The sequence below is a fragment of the Olea europaea genome, chromosome 15 (assembly GCF_002742605.1).
Source record: "Olea europaea var. sylvestris chromosome 15, O_europaea_v1, whole genome shotgun sequence".
Taxonomy (NCBI): domain Eukaryota; kingdom Viridiplantae; phylum Streptophyta; class Magnoliopsida; order Lamiales; family Oleaceae; genus Olea; species Olea europaea.
In genome coordinates, this window is record NC_036251.1 from 8469350 (window position 1) to 8487646 (window position 18297).

The following is an 18297-nucleotide window of genomic DNA, read 5'->3' on the forward strand; positions in this document are numbered from 1 at the left end:
GTTAAAAAGAGAATAGAGATTTTTTATTTTTTTTAAATAAATTCTAATACAATCATATCTCACTACAACATATGTATGTAAATCATTATATGCATGTAGTAAAACCGAGTTTTTAAATGCTAAAATTTAAAGATTAGTAGTTTATTTAATTTTAAGACAAAGACACTTTCAAATTGAGTTAAAAATAGCCACTTTCAAATAAGTAATTTTTTTTTTTTTTTTTACGAACATAAAAGTAGTTACCAAATAGGTTTGAGAAGGAAAAAAGATCAAAGAAAATTATACCTAAAGAGATGGATACAAATTGATAAGTACAAAAGTCATATCTCATGTCTATTAATTAATTTATGCTCGTTGATGAAATGATAACAAAGAGAGAATAAAGTTGTCATTTAAAAGTAAAAAGATACACACTTTAGAATCGACTGCATATTAGTCGAATATGGAATTTACAATTTCTTGTGTTCATTGTATTACAAGAAGAGAATGGGATTACTCATAAGCAAAACATTCACAATTTGAAATAATAATCGATTAGTTAATTGTATAAGATGTTCCTTAATTTGTGCAATTAAGGGAAATTGCAGCTGCAGTCCTCAATCTATAGCGCCTCCTGCAATTTTAATCTCCACTGTTTTTTTATTGGCATTATGCTCCTCAATCTATCATAACGAGCATTCGCAGCAGCCATCGAGGATTTGGAGATCGAACATCCAAATACTACCATTCTCCATGGTAATTACTATGACGACTTCCTCTGGGTTTTATTTCGAGCCCAATTTCTTGGAAAGTCATCGTCTTCTCAAGCAAACTGTGAAAAAAAAAAAAAAAAAAAAAATGAGACTACCCTTAAAATAAAAAATATGGTGATTATTTATACAAATGTCAAATTAGTGAAAAAAAAATGTAAATTTATTGCAAATAAAAATGAATATGGATAAATGCTCAGGTCATATTCTGAAAAGACACCAGTTTTTAGTTATACAGAATCTGTAGAAGCAGAATCCTAAGAAGAACAAAACACATTTTAGGCAGAGAGCATTAGTTACGCAGGTTATGTACAGCAACCAAAATCTAAAATGCATTACAGTCTTGTTAATTTGCATCAGATGAAAATGAGCAAGTTGTTCCCCGAGAGTATCAGCAGCCTGCTTCCCTCATGAGGACTTTGTTCGTAGACAATGCTACATTCATCGTACGTTTACCCTTGGCCTCCGGTATCTCTCATCGTCCAGATAACTGTCCGATCGATTATCAAAACTATCAGATCTTCCTCCTTGATTATTAAATGACCCTCCTCGTCTCGGGCTTCGGAACTTTGGCGAGCCACTATCTCTAGCATTCCTTCCTTGCTCATAACCATTCTCTCGAGTACCTCTATCATAGCGGGGACCTTGGGAAGATCTGTCCATATCATCCCTCGGAGAGTTTTTCCGATAACCCATCATACCCCCACGGCCAGTTGAAGATTTTCCTCGGCGATTCAGTCCTGCATTTTTACCTTTTCGTTCATCTCTGCGATAACCTAGGTCATCATCAGATTCTGAGAAAGGTCCAGCTCCAATATTAGATCTTCCTCGTTTCTTGAATGCAATTCTGTTAGAACCCCGTCCTCTCCCTTCATTTTGCCTGGATCTAAAAGTTTCATCACTGCCAGAACTGTACCCAAGGTCATCGTCTGAACCAAAACTTAGGGGACGTCTATCTCTAGTTCTCTGTTTAAAATTTGCAACATGGGTTGATTTCCAATTCGGATGAACTGGAAGGTCGTCACCAGAATCAAAGTCTACTTCAGCATCCTCAGAACCAGAGAATGACTCTTTATGATGTGATGGTTTCTTGCTGTGCGTCCGAGAACTAGTTCTATCACGAGCATTCCAATTCCGGTCATTACTTTCTATATCTTCAGATCCAGAGTCAGATTCAAGTTCAGAGAAACCTATTCGAGAAGTCTTCGATACCTCATTTCGAGTATCTAACTCGTAATTGTCAATATCATCTTCTTCATCAAAATCGTTGAATCCTGTTCTAGGTTTATCAGAATACTCTGGTTCATTCATCCTTGGAGGCCTGCTGCTTTTGTAGAAACCATCTTCATCTCCTTTAGAAATTTCACCAATGGCTTGCTGACTTAACGGAAAATCATCACCTGGTATCTTAGAATCTGCATATTCAAATGAAGCTACATCTGCTCCATCCGATTCGTTGTCATCAAAATCAAAATTCCATGCATTAGAAACCTCTTCCGTGCTAGAGATCTTTTCCGCCCTCAACCTGTTACCATGTCGCTTTTCCGGAAATTGGGGCTCTGTATATGTATCAGCTGGGCGATTGTGCTCACAATGAAAACATACTGTGTTTCTCCTATAGTTCAAGAAATTGCACCTGTCAAAGCACGGGATCAGGTATTCTGTAAATCTCTAAAGCAGAAAGCTTAAAGCACTTATATAACATTAAGGTCCAAGATTGAAGGATGGAAGACCCTCCACTGGTTCAGAACCAGTTGTTCCTACGGCTGTTCCATGACGTAAATGTAATAAAACATTACGTGCATTTTTGTTATGCAGTATCATGGACAATATAACAAACAAAATTATTTATCTTCTTTTTGTACTTAAACACCATCAAAAATTATTCAATCCTCCCAACATGCCATAAGGACATATTTGGTAAACCGGACAGGACAAGATTAGTGAAGAGAAGTATGTGAATATTTCTAAGTGGTCATGTCTAACTTTTACTGATACGTTAGAAGACCACTCATCCAAAACAACAAAAGCTTTGAGCATGTAGAAGATATTTTCCAGTTTTGTTGACACCAGCTCGTAAGTTTGAATTTCTTCTCATATATGGTATTGACAACAAGAGAATCAAACTAGAGAACTCCAAGCAGCATAGGGAAAGAGAAAAGTGGATACATACTGGGGGCACTCCCATTCCCCTGGAAGCAACTGTCTTTTAGGGCGCTTGGCGTCACATTGCAGGCACACAGTATTTTTTGCAAAGTTCATAAAGTCGCACCTGAGACAAATAATTAATATTAACAACATGCAGCAAATAAACATGATTGTTGAATTAAAAAACTGTTTTTGCTATAGGAGAGCCAACAAAGAACTATTGTGAAAGATATATTACGTAAAGGTGGAGCAAATATGAACTTATGAGACAAAGAACAAAAAATAACTGGACTACAGACAGTGAAACCTACTTTGGACAAAGCCAATCGCCCTTCTTCATTTCAATGTCATCACGTCCGACTCGTTTCTTTGGAGGGGGAGGTGGTTGCTTCACCTTCGGCGGAGGCTTCTTAATAACAGGTGAAGGAAGACTTGGATCTATAGGAACTGAACCTAACTTGACTACCTCATGGATCAACTTACGGACAACAGTCTTAACAGATTTCATTTTCAAAAGGGACATATTACTGACTGATCCATTCACTGGATCAAAACCATAAGACAGTAGGACTCGCATGACATCAATAGTCCTTGGTTCATCCTCTTTATTTGTTAGAAGATATGCTTTTTCACAAGAACTCCTCAAACTGCAGGAACTGCAGACCTGAAATATGAAAAACAATAAGAAATGGTGCAATGCAACTTCCAATAACAACTTATTTGCTGATCATAACTGATAAACCAAATTAAAGATGATAACAAACTGCAGCCAAACTACATGTGTATGTTTTGCATTATTAAGCAATAAACCAGTGTGTGCTAGCACTCCATTGTTAACAACGTTGTTTCAGAATTTAATTTTTTTTACACAACCCACGTGGATACAGAGTACTAATCTCAATTTTTTTGGAGAACCAGTACAACTGGGGACCTGGAAATGAAATGCAAATTGTAAATCAGCACTGATTCTCTCCTTTTTAATTGTTAAAATGTTTGTGCAAATGAGTGTTTTCAATGCTGATGGCAAGTCTCAATTGTCAGATTAAACTAAGAGGCCAAAGGAGAGATCACAATGCATTAAACTAAAAAATACAATGAAATTCCAAAAATCATCTTTCTGGGATTTAACATTCAGTAGTACAATGAGGTGGTAAATAGAATCGTTTTCAAATTTACCTTCATTCAAAAAATAACCATTAATATTTGTATTAATGTTATTCCGTGAAGATCTCTGTATTGAGGTTTCTAATTACCGGTATGATTTGGTTTCAATCAGTAAAAAAGATCCAACTGAACAAAGCAAAACCCAGAATATTATAGTCTTCTCATCAGAATGAATTGAATGTGCTGACAAGCTTTCCACCATTTTAGATCTATATATTTTGTTGCAGAGAATATATCTTATTGTAATGCAAGGAATGTAATATAAAGGCATAATAAGCTTTATTTTTTGCTTTGTCTTGATTATTCAATCTAATTATAAGAACCCCATGCAAATGCTTACTGGATTTGTACTATCTTGTGAAATTAAAATTGAGTGCAGACTTTTAAAACTTACATCTCCTTCATCCAAATGCACATGCTTCCTCAACAATTTTGCAGAAAAAACCACCCTTTTGTCTGTACTAGGGCATCCATAACCAACCAATATTTGGATATCCTGTCTTGACAATGACCTGAAATCAATTTTTGTTCTAAGCATGTCTCAAGCAATGTGGCACATATAAAATGACTGCAACAGAATATGCACAATAAATTCACACCCCACCACTCACAGAAAACATCAACCAAAAAAATAGCAGTAGTTCAAAAAGCTTTTTTTGATTAAAAAAAGCTTCTTCATTTTTTTTTGATAAGTAGTTCAAAAAGCTTTTTAACCCTACAGAAATAAATGATTAGCATAAAAATCAACTCTATAGGCAAATAATGTGTGTGCATAACTACTTCAATAGTGTAATTAATAAATTGTATACTGTTTTCTGTATTCCGGAAAAATGCTGTACCTATTCTGAGGCAGCTTATATAGAACAAAAATTCTTCTATTTTTATGTTATGGAGATTGGTCAATCAATCTAGCACTCCTTTTTTTATTCTATATCTTCTATCATGGTCAAGAAATGAAAACACCCGGATCCCAAACAAGAGAAAAAGAGATTGCAAAACATCAGTACCAAAAGGGTTGTGGTTTAAGGTCACTTCTTCTGTATTCTCTATTCTTGCTGTGTAATGGGGGTATGTATAATGAGATTGTAATGCTTCAACTGGATATAATAACCACTAGGCAAATGAATTAGTTAGATGAACTTATAATCCTCTCTAATTCTTGTATAGAGAGGTCACAGAGTATCCAGATAACAAGGTGGAGCACAATGATCCATCCAAGGGTCTTTCCAACTTCTTCAACACCCAAACAGAGACTGGGACTTCCTCACGTATAAGTTAAATCACAAGCCACTAAGGCAGTGTACACCAACAAAGATTATCTTATCGACATCTTTTCTTCATAACAATAACAGTTCTGTATCTTGTACCCCTTTATATCCCCTCTCCCCACACCTTTAGAGAAGAAAAGGAAAAAATAAATTCACTTACATTAAAACAGAATCAATGTAAATTCCTTCTTTCTTACCCAAATCATCACTGACGGCAAGATGCCCCACATACCTTAAACTGAAACTTCTCATCCAATTGCGAATTAAATAAATTAAATATGAGTATAGGTAAATTGAAATTAGATTTTACTATGCATCTCTTTTTAAGGAAAATTAACTTTTAAACCATTTGTCAAAAACCAGAAACAAGGCCCAAAAAAACACGTCATATGTAAGCATAATATTGCATTTTCAGCAATTAAACATTTCATCAAACACCATAGTCTAAAATCAATCAACATTCTTCTACTAATCAAACAATATGACCGCACATGCAATACACGCACAAACATGTATATAAATGCATTACTACTAACTATACTAAGCACTAAAATTGACCTCAAAATATCAAAGCGGTCTTTGCCGAAATTGAGGACCGCAGTTTGTACACTCTTAAAATCCCGGGTAAAATCAGCTACTTTGTCCTCAGCAGCTTCAGATACATCGAAACCTAGCTTTTCCATCATACCATCTTCATCTTTCCTCCTGTGATCGAAATAATTCTGCTGCACCAGCCTCTCCATCAGCTCTATCCACTCCGGCCACGGGTGCACCAACTCCACCTCCCGTTTCACATTCGCTAACAACCCTTCACTACGATTCTCATCCTTAATCTCTTGTACGAATCCAGACTGAAGTTCCTCTTCTGAATCAGCCTTGGATGAATCCCGGATTGACTCAGTGGGGTTTTGCCTCTTGGATTCGCGCCAAGCGCGGATGCGCTGCAAGGTTTGGTCCTTTTCGGTCCGTTGTTTATCGATGGCATCAATTTGTTCGAAGACGAAGCTCATCCGAGCTGACAAGGAGGTGGGTTGCTCGGCGGCAGGGGTGGGATTGGATTGTGCGGAATCCGTGCTGGGGAGGGAAGATAAGGGGTTTTGGGGAATTTTGTAGACGACGAAAGGTTGAGGTTTTGCAATTGGGTGGCATTTTAGGCGCCTGAGGAGAAGGTGAGAGAAGACCATTTCTTGTTTTAGAGAGAGGAAAAACAAGTGGAAAACTAAAACCCTTCCATGGAACACGAAGGGGGAATGCTTAAACCCTTGACACTGCACTTCCATACACTTGAACTGGAACAAATTTATACTTTCCTCGACATTATTTTCTCATAATTACAAAACAAAATTATCCAAAATTAATGTCTGGTGCCATTGTCTTAAAAATTGGTGTGTTGTTAATTTTTATCAGCAAGTATACGGATCATAATAAGTAATATAGTGGATCTATGAATTCGAACTATCGTTTTCGCGAGAACTATATTTTAACACAATTTATTATTTATAACTTTTATTTGATGAAAACAAAAGAAACAGTGATTGATTTTGATTTTTAATCTAAGCATTGAAAAATATGTGGATGCAACAAAAAAGTATTGAGAATTCAAATTATAAATGGATGTTAGAGCATAACAATTTCACCTATTGATCACATTTACTTCTTATATTGAGATTCATAAAATTTAAAATAGTGCTTGATCAAATTCTTTTATTATTTTCAATTTACCCCTCTCGAACTCTCATTGAACATATTTAAATAACTCAATTTCATATCTTTATGCGAATCAACATTATTTAAACGAAATAATAGTTCTAAAAATTCCTATATAGCCACAGCAATTAATATATGTATCTCTACACATTATATCATTTTACCAGGTTTTATGATATGGTCTAAATCTTAGGCTCGCCTCTTAATTCGTAAAAATATCAAATCATTTAATTAGTTATCAAGTAATTAAATGCATTAAATTCATAAAAAAAAAATCAACACATAAAATATAAAGAAAAATTTCAAATAAAAGAAATAAAGGTTTCCAAATTGGTTACATTGTTCGCCCTAAACTAGATTTAGCTACTCATATTAGTGGAAGAAAAATAAGATATGATAATGGAAGACATCACCCTATTTTGAATATGAATATAGAGTAAGATATCAATATTACACCAAGATCTTCTCCTTCTTCCAACTGATATTTCAAAACTTGGATTGCTTAATGTTATTATCCTTGGAATGTTGCCTTCAAATCTGGATTCATATGTATTTTCCTTCCAATGAATAGAATAAATTTGGTGATGTGTATTCCCTTGAATTCTCTCTCAATTTCCCATAAAATGCCAAGCGTTTGAGTTGTTTCAATGCATAAAAAGAGGGGGTTTTATGTTTTGGGGTCATCTTGTATTTGTAGGGTACGAATTTAGGTCAAGAATATCGTCAAAATCCTTCCCATATCGTGTTTGAGTCGTAGAAGGAAACCTGGAAGTCGACTGGATTTTACAACCATGCCACTGCATGGTATAAACCCATGCGACCACATGGTTTAATGTTTGGAAGCCAGATTTCTCCCTGCAATGTGGCGTGCGACCACAAGGCATTATAATTATAACCATGCCAATAGCTTTTTTTTCGTTCGACGGCCTTCAATATTTTGATCATATTTTCATTTTTCGATATCCAAATGAGGTGATTCAAAATGCGTTGGAAAAATAACTCAAATGACTATAATTCTTGTAGAAGTGGCATATCTCCAATTCAAACTTTTTCTTACCGAAAAAGAGTTATCAAATTGAGGCTAACAATTCGGAGCATAATTTTTTTCGGCTGGAAGTTGATTTGTGAAAATACTTCTACTCTATTTTACTCCTTTGACTTCTTTCCTCATCCGATTGACTCCAAACATTCTCGAATCTTTTCCGTAAAATTCGACACAACTTTTGAATATCTACATTTTGGTTCCCAAACTTTGAATCTTGCCATTTTCGTCAATTTTCCGGGTTTTCCTCTCGTTTCTTCCAATTTCTTGTATGATCATTGAAATTTACCCATTCAACACTAAATTCAACAATTTAGACCATAATTCATCAGGGAATGATTAAAAAAAGTTTATTGGTGTTTCGTTTCTAAATCAATAAGAAATATTTGAACCTGATTCAATTTCTTACTAATGTAGTAGTATACGAAGCTATTCCGATTTCACTAAAGTTCCAGATTATAGTAACTCGATAAATTTGGATTAAATCTTTTTTTTAAAATTGATTTAATAATCTTCTATCACAAAAATTACATAAAATTGCAATTTTTTGAACTCAAATGCAAAACACACTAGCAGTTTCTCGTACTATGATATTAGAGGCTAACAGATTTGCTCCCTAAACCAATTCTAGGTTTTACGGGGCCAAATTGGTTTTGATAGAATTTGTCGGGTCTCAATATCACAAGTATCTTTATTTTTCACAATTAGTCATGTATAAAGAAGATTCCATAGCGTTTTCAAAATGACAAATTTTAACCATGCTGATAGTAAAAGGCATTATGACTTGACCACTTATTATGATGAGAGTCTGAGGCTTATAGCTCAATTGTTCGGCTCAGTTGTCTTCATAGGTCCGGCATTAAACTTAATCGAGTATGCTTTAGCCGACTAGCTTTTGAACCGCTCTTTGAGTATCCACATCGGTTAGCCTGGACGACGTGGCATTTAGGTCGAATTTGGACAATATTAGAAGAGACTTGCTTCATATACATAGGCTAATCTTACAAACCTTTTCCAGAATATACACATACGTGGGACCCACATAATTTTATTTTTTTAAACACATGTGGGGCCCTGCACAATGAGGAGCTTGTAAAACATCTGTGACTAAAATTCTGTACACTGGGCATTAGTGATATTAGAACCAACTAGTGAGCTGAGATATTCTTAAATTGAATCATTTGTTCTATGTTGCATAAGTTATAATGTTGTACTTTTATTCATTATTGTAAATGAGAATACATCGATCTGCATTACTATTTTCACTCATCAAACCTTCTTCAACAGTAAAAGAAATGTAAGGAATATGCATACAAATGTAATATCCCTAAACAGATAAGCTTCAGATTGACACACTGTTGGGAATTCCCTTGCCAGTAAGTCCCTCTTCACTTGTAGGATAAAGTAAAGTGTATGGAACATTCACTGGTCCAACCCGGTTTCTCCATTTTTTGTCGTTGTTCATCTGTTTGATTCGTTCCTCTACTTCCCTCAACTTCGTCCCAAATCTGTCGAAAGCTTCAAGTGGTTCCACATCCTTGGTCCATTCAAGAGCGTCTCTCTGTCCAAGGTAAACCTCGTCCGATGAATGGCTTGACAAAATTTCTATCAAGGAAATGCCCAGTAATGTCTGTAGCCGAGCAGTAATTGTCTTCAGGAAAACCTTATCCGGGTTAGTCTTCAGCTCATCATACTCGGGTTTTCCAGGTTCCGGCATGAACCTCCGACTTAAGGTAGGACGAACCGGGAGGTGGCCAGCATAGGGGTACTGCCCAAAATTGACAGCAGCATGAAGAGCAGATGCCATCCATATTATAGTAGTACAGGAGTCGACTAGTTCTCCTCGAGTTTGCATTTTAGGCCACCAGGGCTCGTTCTTTTTGTCGCCATGTCCCTTTTCCCGGACTTCGGTCCACCAGGACTGGAGTTCAGCGTCTTTCTGAACCAAAATATCTGATGTATAGTAGAAGTTACAGTAGTCCTGTACCCATGTTTTTATTGCTGACCAGATCTCCAGTCCATCAACAGCATAAGGATAGTCTTCGATTAAAAGACGAAGGCCATGTGGTGAATTCGAGTCCTCCACTGCCATTCCTCTGAAAAAAAAAAATATCGATCACATTGTTAAATATATGAACAAAAAACCGATATTACTTCCATAATAGTATGATTGTGTTCATTTTCATAATTAGTATTTTACCTCTTAAGTAGATCAGCAGGGAGTCCTTGTTCTGTGAAAACCCAGTCCTTATAAATCACAGCTGACATTTCCATGGAATATTTTCCCGGAAAAACTGTCGCCTCAAGGATTCCTCCAGCATTAATCAAGATTTGTCGTCCCACAGCATTTATGTTCATTGTGTCTCGGAAGTGAGGATGAAGAAGCTTATGGATAGGGTGAAGCACACTTAGCTGCCTATTTGTTGCAATCACGAATGGCTCGATTGAAGCATGTGTATTTAACCTGCGAGCGAATACACATTAATCAATGCTGGTTTAAGATTAATGAGTGCTAAACAAAGCTAAACAAAGTATTGTATCTTATTTTGTACCAGTGGCTAATTAACTGATGAACACCAGAGTCGTTGATGGCGACATAAGCCTTAGCCAATTGCCATATGGAACTATCGATCCCGTGTTCAGCAGGTAAATATACTTTGCTAATGGCACCGAACTGGTATCCATCTGGATGAGGTAAGCTCAGTTCAATTGCTAATGGCTTCAAACTTCCGTCTTTTTGCAAGAAAAGCAGAGTTCTTGAGGCATAAGTCTTTGTGGTAGTCGAGTTTATTCGCTTTAAATATGGCATAAGTGCATCGTGGTGGTTCAATATGAACAGTTTGTTCGTCCTGATTGCCTGTCGATAAAATTACACACCATTATTATTTTCCAGAATTGATGAGTCAAATCTTCTCTAATTGAGAAGATGAATTTCAATTAGATCATATCAGTTGAAAAGAAATAAGCCACTTGTGATTACCTCGTCAATTGTTAGTCCGTCCAACTTATTCTCTATGTGGCCTCCTGATATTGTGCTAGTCTGATCACCATAGAGATTCGGATCGAGCTTACTTGTCGGAGGAAACTCCTGCAAGTTAGAAAGTAAAATGAAATTGACAAAGCATTAGGCTTGTAGTTTGAAATCTCAACATAATTATAAGAGAGAAAAGTAAGCTAATATTTTGTCTATTGCATATTTAGTGTAGTCAAATACTGTATATCAAACGTACACTCAATGTACCTGGAGACGGCTAATTATGACAGGGTTCACTCCTGCCAACATCTCTCTCGCGAATTCTTCATCTGTTCTCCATGCAGATTTATCATCTGTTCCAACACAATGGCACATGACAATTAGTGTGATTGAGAGAGGGAGAGGAGGGACGGGGAGAAGGAGACGAATATAACATAGGCGTGTCATGTACCTTTGATAACCTGAGGCAATGGGAATTTGAAAAGTCCCTCGCCATCACTTCGAAGAAGTACCTTTAGCATCTCAAAGGGAATGTTTTCGAAAATATTTTTGAGCAAAGGACCCTCTGGTAGCTTGAAACCTCCTTCATAGATTTGAAGAATATCTTCGAAGCTGTCAAACTCATTGTGAATACTGTCACATAGATCCTCAAACTCCGGGAGAAGAAACTGAACGACGGATTTTAGTGCATAAGCAAGAAAATCCGACATCTTCAAGTGTCCAAAACGTTCATCTCTTGGAATGTAAATATCTAAGCTCGTAAGCAGTGGAATCCTGCTCTCAGAATTCGGATCTGCCAATACAATATTGAAGACATAATGTGATCAACTTACATAATGCTTGTATCAAAATTGTAATGTAATGGATGCATCATAACTTTACCTGTCTTTGTTGGAGGCCGACCGGTTCTTCCCCTACGAGGATACGGATACTCCACGGATCCTCCAAGAACCGGCCTAGCATAATCGGAACCTTTATCAGGATCTCCTAAATCATTGTAGTAAGCATAGTCATATACCCTGTCCCATTCCTCAAGTTGTCCACTTCCATTTCCTCTCAAGTTAACTAATTCTTCTTCTCTGTATTTGACTAGTGGTTCTGGTGTTTCGCTTGGAAGATAGGTCTGCAGCAAGTAATAAATTGGAAGAGTTATGTCCCTAAAGTTTCTAGTACAATGTGTTAATTCAACTTATATCCCATCGAAAATTTAGGTCTACTCTAAGAGTCGAAAAAATGTCAATGCTTCATAGACTGAGACAATAAATTGTACAAAGTCTAATCCTACCATTTTCTTATTCCCTCGACCAAACACCGACCTGAAATTCCCACCGTATAAGTATTTTATGAGGAAGTCATTTTTGGACTATAGAGGCATGAATAATATAATTTTTCTTCATTAAAGTGAATACGTGCCACAACAAGAAGTGGACATAACTTTTATATTGAGGAGTCGATGTAAATTTATTCCTCCACTTTGCTTGTTTTTTATTTACTTGTTATTGCTTTAACAATTGAGATTAGATTAGAGTTCAATCCCTAATATTAAGTGAATTTGACCTTCAAAAATTATGCAAGTACGACAGCAACGATGGACGAGTTGGCAGCGGGTTATGTTTTGTTGTCCCGCCAATAAATTTTTGACACCTCATCACATCAGTTATTGTGAGCAAATGAGAAGACGTCATTTCAATGTGATATCACTTGTAATGTACAGTGATATCTTTCCATTTGCCAACAAGAATTGAGGTGCCTAGGTGTCAAAAATTTAGTCGGAAACAGCTATTCGTGGATTGCATATCTCAACTTGAGGGGGCAAAGTACCTTATTTGTGAAGAAAACGCGGTCTGTTTTGTACTTTTCAGCAGGATAAACCCAAGAGTTGCAAACAAAGTGGATGGGACCATGATGTCCAGGAACATCTTCAAGGGTAAGTGTCTTGAGGTAAAATTCAGTATGATGAAAATTTTGAATAATAAATGCCCCTGGAATTCCAATCTCTTCTTCTTCCCAATCAAATGTGACATGAAATGCTGAATCACCAGGGGTTAAAGAGGTGAATGTAGTGATCCAATCCTCCAAGTATGCTGCTCTTCCTAGCTTTCCTTTCAACTTATTTTCTGCAATTACAAACCATGCATGTTCATTAGACTTTGCATGCTTGGAGCATGTTTGGCTAAGCTTAAAGTGTTTACTTATAAGTAAATAAGTAAGTTTGTCAATTGGTGTAGCTTTTATGCTATGTTGGCTAAATATTATTGGACATAATTGAACCATAGAATGAATAAGATCATAACCTCTCTCTCTCTCTCTCTCTCTCAATTTTTTTTTTTTAATATTATTCATTCAAATTAAGTCAAATGCATCACTATATAAATTTTATATTCAAATAATATTTGGATTAGTTTTTTATTCAAGACCTTATTTACTTATAAGTTTTTAGTTTTAACCAAACATGACATCAATATCTTCTCATTCAAATAAAGTTTGGGGATAATAATTCTAGCGATTTGAAACATGTTAAGTTTATAATATTTTCTTTCAAAATTTTATGAAAATTATCGATATTATGTATTTATGAAAATTATGTATGTTTCAAATTTTTTATGATGAAAAATAAACGAAATCGTTCTTCCTACTCATAAATTTGACACACTTATTTAACAAATAATTGTGACATTTAATTTAAGTCATTTTCATTGCTCAATATCTTATGGATCTCAAGTGGTTATTACTACACTCTCTTATGATCTTAATTAAATACATATTAAGCATTGGGTTATTTTAAATTAAAGGTCGTGATTATTTGTCAAATAAGTGTGTCAAATTTATGAGTAAAAAAAACTGTCCCAAAAAATAAATATGATATTTGTATTAACGATCGAAGACAAAAACTTAAATCAAAAAATTGCTCCTAGCTAGGAAACTTCATAACATGCAGAAATTGTTTGGAACTTGCAGAAAGTCTAATTTGGTGTGCCACCGGCCATGCCAGTAAAGTTTAGCGGGAGTAGATGCCTTTACGATCCCCAGCAAAAAAGTGACAAAAAGTTGCCAAATTTTCAAAAAAAATAATAATAATTAAAAAAATAAAAAAAATCACGAGCTCTCGAGAGGCTCGTGGGCTCGGCCCGACTCACGAGCTTGCTCCAGAACAACGAGCTCGGCTTGCCACGAGCCCGAGCCGAGCTTATGGGTTAAAGGGTCAAGCCAAGTCGGCTCGACCCTTTGCCATCCCATAGGGTAAAATTTGACATAAATGTGGCTATAAGGTTAGAGACCTTTACAGTAGTTATAATATGGTAAATTTAAATAATTTATGGTGTCAATATAGTCGCCCTTCTCTATAATTGTCATAAGGCTAATTATATTGTTATCACAATTTCTTTTAGTTTATAACTTTTTAATTGCTATTAAAGATTTTCAACTATTGCTTATTATCGTACTTATATTTTTAATTTTTTATCATCAACGTTTCGTTAATTTGCACATCTAATCCTTGATGACGATTTCGTCTATAAAGTCCATTCCAATGGCATAAAAAGACTTATTAGTCACTTATTTTAAATAAGGAAAAAAAATTTGCCATTCATTTAATATTTTGATAGAAATAATCATCGTAGACAAATGTAACAATTAATAGAAGATAAAAGACAAAAATGTGTTAAAAAAAAGATGTGGATAAAAATACAACAATAAGAGATAAATTTTTGTGTGGTGGACATGATTTGAGAGATGGTGAAGTTAGTCCAAGACTCTAGAGATACTTTACCCAGTTTATCTAGTCACGGGTATGAATATTGTGGATATTAGTTCGTCTTGACAAGATTTTGTACTTTTGCACTACAAATAATGAAATATTTCAAAGTCGCGTTGTTTGTTTTCCATTATTTGGTCATTAAAATTAAAAATACGATCATTATCCATCACATCAAATCACTATATTTGAATTTCTATCTCATGTGTAATGACTATATTTTTCATTATCATTCTTACATTAATGAGAAACAAAGGGGACCATGTCAAGGACGCGTATTTGAATTCGAGGATCTCATTTGATCGTGGGAGGAGAGTGTGGCTGGTTAACGTCCAAATGTATATGTATAACATTTATTAATCGTTTAATCTAAAATCTTAAACAGTCAGAAAATTTATTTAAATCTTATCTTCAACACGTCTCTTTAAATTTAAATCAAATTCGTTTCCGTGTATAATTTTTGTAAATGGATAATGGTGAAACTTGAGCTAATTATTTTTGCCTATTCTCAAGTCTCACCACTAAAAGAAATTTGGTTCCCACTTTTTGCAGTAAAAAACTTTGAACGTATGAGATAAAAGCAAAGCAAAAAGTGTCGTTGATAAAGAAACCACGAGTTATGGTACTCAACTACTTGCAGAAAAAGTACAGCAATTGTCTGTACCCATGTTTCGAATAAGAGCCACGCTCTTTGGTCAGGCTTAAGGCGCCCTTGGATTTGACCCTGTCTTTAACCCTAGCCATTTAGTTTTATTCTTCGAATAATCCTTTGTCTTTCTCTTTTGTTCTTGCCAAATGATAGAACTCTTCTTTTTGATACATAACTTTTCGTGTTTTCTCGATTATTTTTTCATGCTAATTGTTCGGGATCATGTTAAAGGACGTGATAGAGGTTTATGGGAGTTATAGTTTGAATTTAGACGCCAAACCAATCACATGGCATGAGGGCTCGGCCAGCCCACATGATCACAACCCGTCGACCCAACTTTGACCAAATAGAACAACATGATAGAAAGTGTCCGATCTCTCTCGTCGTTTTTTTAAGTATATTCAGTTCAACATATCATTAATGTATAAAACAAAGATAGGCACTTCAAGTTAGTTTACTGAGAGAAAAAAGAAGATAAAGAACTGACCAGGATCGCCATTGATGGAACTAATGAGCTGCAGAGACACCTTTTGGCCTAATAACTCATGAACTCGATCAAGAACTGAACCACCGAAATCATTGAAATCTAACACATTCTTTTTCATCAACACGACTTTCCCTTTGATCTTCTTCTTATTTTCTTCTTCATTTTTCCCCGTGAAAGCCTCGACTATATGGCTCAGCATCTCTCTTGCTCTATGGAAAAAACCAAACACGTTTGTATCGGAAAACTATAAGTTTTGGGAGATAGATACTGCAAAGGTTTTAATTTAATTGAAAATGGTGTAGAACTTCAAGGCTGAAGCTTCTATTTATAGGCCAACAATATGAATGCGTTGCTTGTTCAATTAAAAGTGTTATGCTTAATAATGGATAGTACAGTTAACCAAATTTTAGTTTATTTTCTTTAATTTGTTTGGATTTTATTGAATTCTCCCTATACAAACGTGTGGACTGGAGCATTTCTTTTAGCCCAACTTTTACGGTAAAGACCAAGGTCAGCCATTTAGCTTCATTTAGGCCCCGTTTGGTAGGGATTTTTTGCCCCAAAAAATTAATTTTTTGACCGTTATTTTACTATTCAAGCCGTAATTTTTGACTTTTTCTCTCACATGTGGACCCCACTTTTCTTCTAACGGTCAAAAAATCAATTCTCAAAATCTATACCAAACGGGCCCTTAATTCGAGGCACTTAAGTCTTGTCAAATCACGATTAATGCATAATTACTATAGAATTTTGACATATTGCTGGATTTACTAAACCGCGTGCTTGCTTGACAAAACTTTTGATAAAAGAATTTTGACAGATTTAGGGCTCATTAGGTAGAACTTCCGCTTTTGCTTGTTTCGTACGGACAAGCTTTCTAATAAGTTATCTTAAGCAAGTTTTCTGTTTTCTCATAGCTTTTTAATTTCAAAAGTAATTTTTAACTTTCCAAAACCCTGCAAATGGGCTCTTAGTGTGCTTAAAAGTTAATAAAAATTTCGAATCCCGTAAAATTCGTAATTAAAATCAAATTTTGGTCACTTGAAAAATTTGTAAAACTTCAAAAAAAATAAAAAATTATCACACAACCCAAAAATGTCATCGATCATCTTTAGTTGAGATGCTCTTTCGCATTGAAATTATTAGAATATTCATCATTCATTTAAATATATATAATTGACCCTTAATTTATACAAATGGGATAATACTTGATAGAAGCTACTTAACTCGTGACAATTTAAAATTTGATATAATTATTAGTTTTATAAGTTTCGTCTAAAGTACCTGAAATTTCTGCGAAATATTATTTGGATCATTAAACTTTGATTTGTTCATTGAACTTTGTTTAGTTTAATTCAAATATTTAAATTTAAATTTCACCACTCTGCCACGTGTCATCTTCCGAATGTCATATTCCAAATTGATGAAAGTTATATAATTGACAGTCATAAAATAAATGATCCCTTACTCAATCATTTTGAAATATCTCTTACATAAATATTTTGTTACATGTAAATTTATAAAAGTGCAAAAATAAAATGAACAAGTCTTTTTACCATAATTTTTATTTCACCATTTTTGCTCCTAAGGTGCGACTTAGGGTTTACGTCGAAGATCAATCATAGTATAGCTACCAACTAAGCAATTTTATGTCAATTCGGAAGACGTTAAATGATGGAACGTGATAAAGTAGTGAAAGTTAAAATTAAATTGAAGTTCAATGATCCAATTCATATAAATTAAATTGTAGTGATCTAATTGAGATTTCATCGAAAGTTTAGTGTCCATAGATGAAATTTACCCTTATTAACAAATCTACCCTTTGTTAGAATGTCTTGGTCCACGGTGTCATCATACCATGTTTGGAGCCGCCGGTTGCTCACTTCATTAAGATTTTTTAATTTAATTACACTAAATAAAATTAGATAATTTAATATAACCAATAAATGAGATTATGAGAATTTGATGTTATTCTTACCAAATATGGCATAAAAGTTCGTATTCATCTTAAATATCTTTTCGAAATAGAAAAGTTCGTAGAAAATTGTGTACTCAAAGCAACAATATTGTTGGACGACAGAAGGTAGTTGTAATAATCTATGGAAATATGGTCCCTGGACATATTCCAGTAGTGCAAAGGACGAATGTGAAGTATACTCAACTTTGCTGGCAATCGCAGTGTGAAAGTTCGATTCCTGAAACATGGATTGAGATTTTTTGTGGGCACTAGTGTACAGGTAATTTTTATTTCCTGGCCTGTTGGAGCACATCCCATAATTAACCTCTCTCACGATGCTCCAGGGACTAGGCAGTGAAAAATCCTTAAAGTTGGAGTTCAACATTTAATAAATCCAT

The 18297-nt window shown here is 35.0% G+C and overlaps 2 protein-coding genes across 3 annotated transcripts; both read right to left on the reverse strand.

Annotated features, from left to right (window-relative positions):
• Positions 1-432: 432 nt before the first annotated feature.
• LOC111410045 (zinc finger protein VAR3, chloroplastic) lies at positions 433-6612 on the reverse strand. 2 transcript variants are annotated; one of them, XR_002705604.1, is made up of 6 exons: positions 5888-6612; positions 4456-4573; positions 3209-3561; positions 2923-3021; positions 1089-2385; positions 433-811 (listed from the first exon to the last, which is right to left on the reverse strand). XR_002705604.1 is itself a non-coding variant. In XM_023040204.1 (5 exons), the coding sequence occupies exons 1-5, from the start codon at positions 6607-6609 to the stop codon at positions 1191-1193; spliced, it is 2487 nt and encodes an 828-aa protein (XP_022895972.1). In that variant the 5' UTR covers positions 6610-6612; the 3' UTR covers positions 891-1190. The 2 variants fall into 2 exon arrangements, 1 of the variants encoding a protein (XP_022895972.1); XM_023040204.1 differs by lacking the exon at positions 433-811 and having other exon boundaries at positions 891-2385.
• A 2662-nt stretch (positions 6613-9274) lies between these two features.
• Positions 9275-16278, reverse strand: LOC111410046 (probable linoleate 9S-lipoxygenase 5). The gene is made up of 9 exons (XM_023040205.1): positions 15943-16278; positions 12874-13169; positions 11935-12175; positions 11504-11845; positions 11320-11405; positions 11059-11166; positions 10631-10935; positions 10279-10542; positions 9275-10174 (listed from the first exon to the last, which is right to left on the reverse strand). The coding sequence occupies exons 1-9, from the start codon at positions 16139-16141 to the stop codon at positions 9421-9423; spliced, it is 2595 nt and encodes an 864-aa protein (XP_022895973.1). The 5' UTR covers positions 16142-16278; the 3' UTR covers positions 9275-9420.
• Positions 16279-18297: the final 2019 nt, after the last annotated feature.

What these genes read in the sequence shown, in the direction of transcription:
- LOC111410045 (XM_023040204.1), bottom strand. Translation starts at nt 6,609, where the DNA reads ATGGAAGTGCAGTGTCAAGGGTTTAAGCATTCCCCCTTCGTGTTCCAT. An exon ending in GGCGATTGGCTTTGTCCAAA is followed by an intron (nt 3,022 to 3,208) that starts GTAGGTTTCACT and finishes TATTTGTCTCAG; the next exon opens with GTGCGACTTTATGAACTTTG. An exon ending in GGGGAATGGGAGTGCCCCCA is followed by an intron (nt 2,386 to 2,922) that starts GTATGTATCCAC and finishes GTGCTTTGACAG; the next exon opens with GTGCAATTTCTTGAACTATA.
- LOC111410046 (XM_023040205.1), bottom strand. Translation starts at nt 16,141, where the DNA reads ATGCTGAGCCATATAGTCGAGGCTTTCACGGGGAAAAATGAAGAAGAA. An exon ending in TTCCATCAATGGCGATCCTG is followed by an intron (nt 13,170 to 15,942) that starts GTCAGTTCTTTA and finishes TTGTAATTGCAG; the next exon opens with AAAATAAGTTGAAAGGAAAG. An exon ending in ATTGCCTCAGGTTATCAAAG is followed by an intron (nt 11,406 to 11,503) that starts GTACATGACACG and finishes GTGTTGGAACAG; the next exon opens with ATGATAAATCTGCATGGAGA.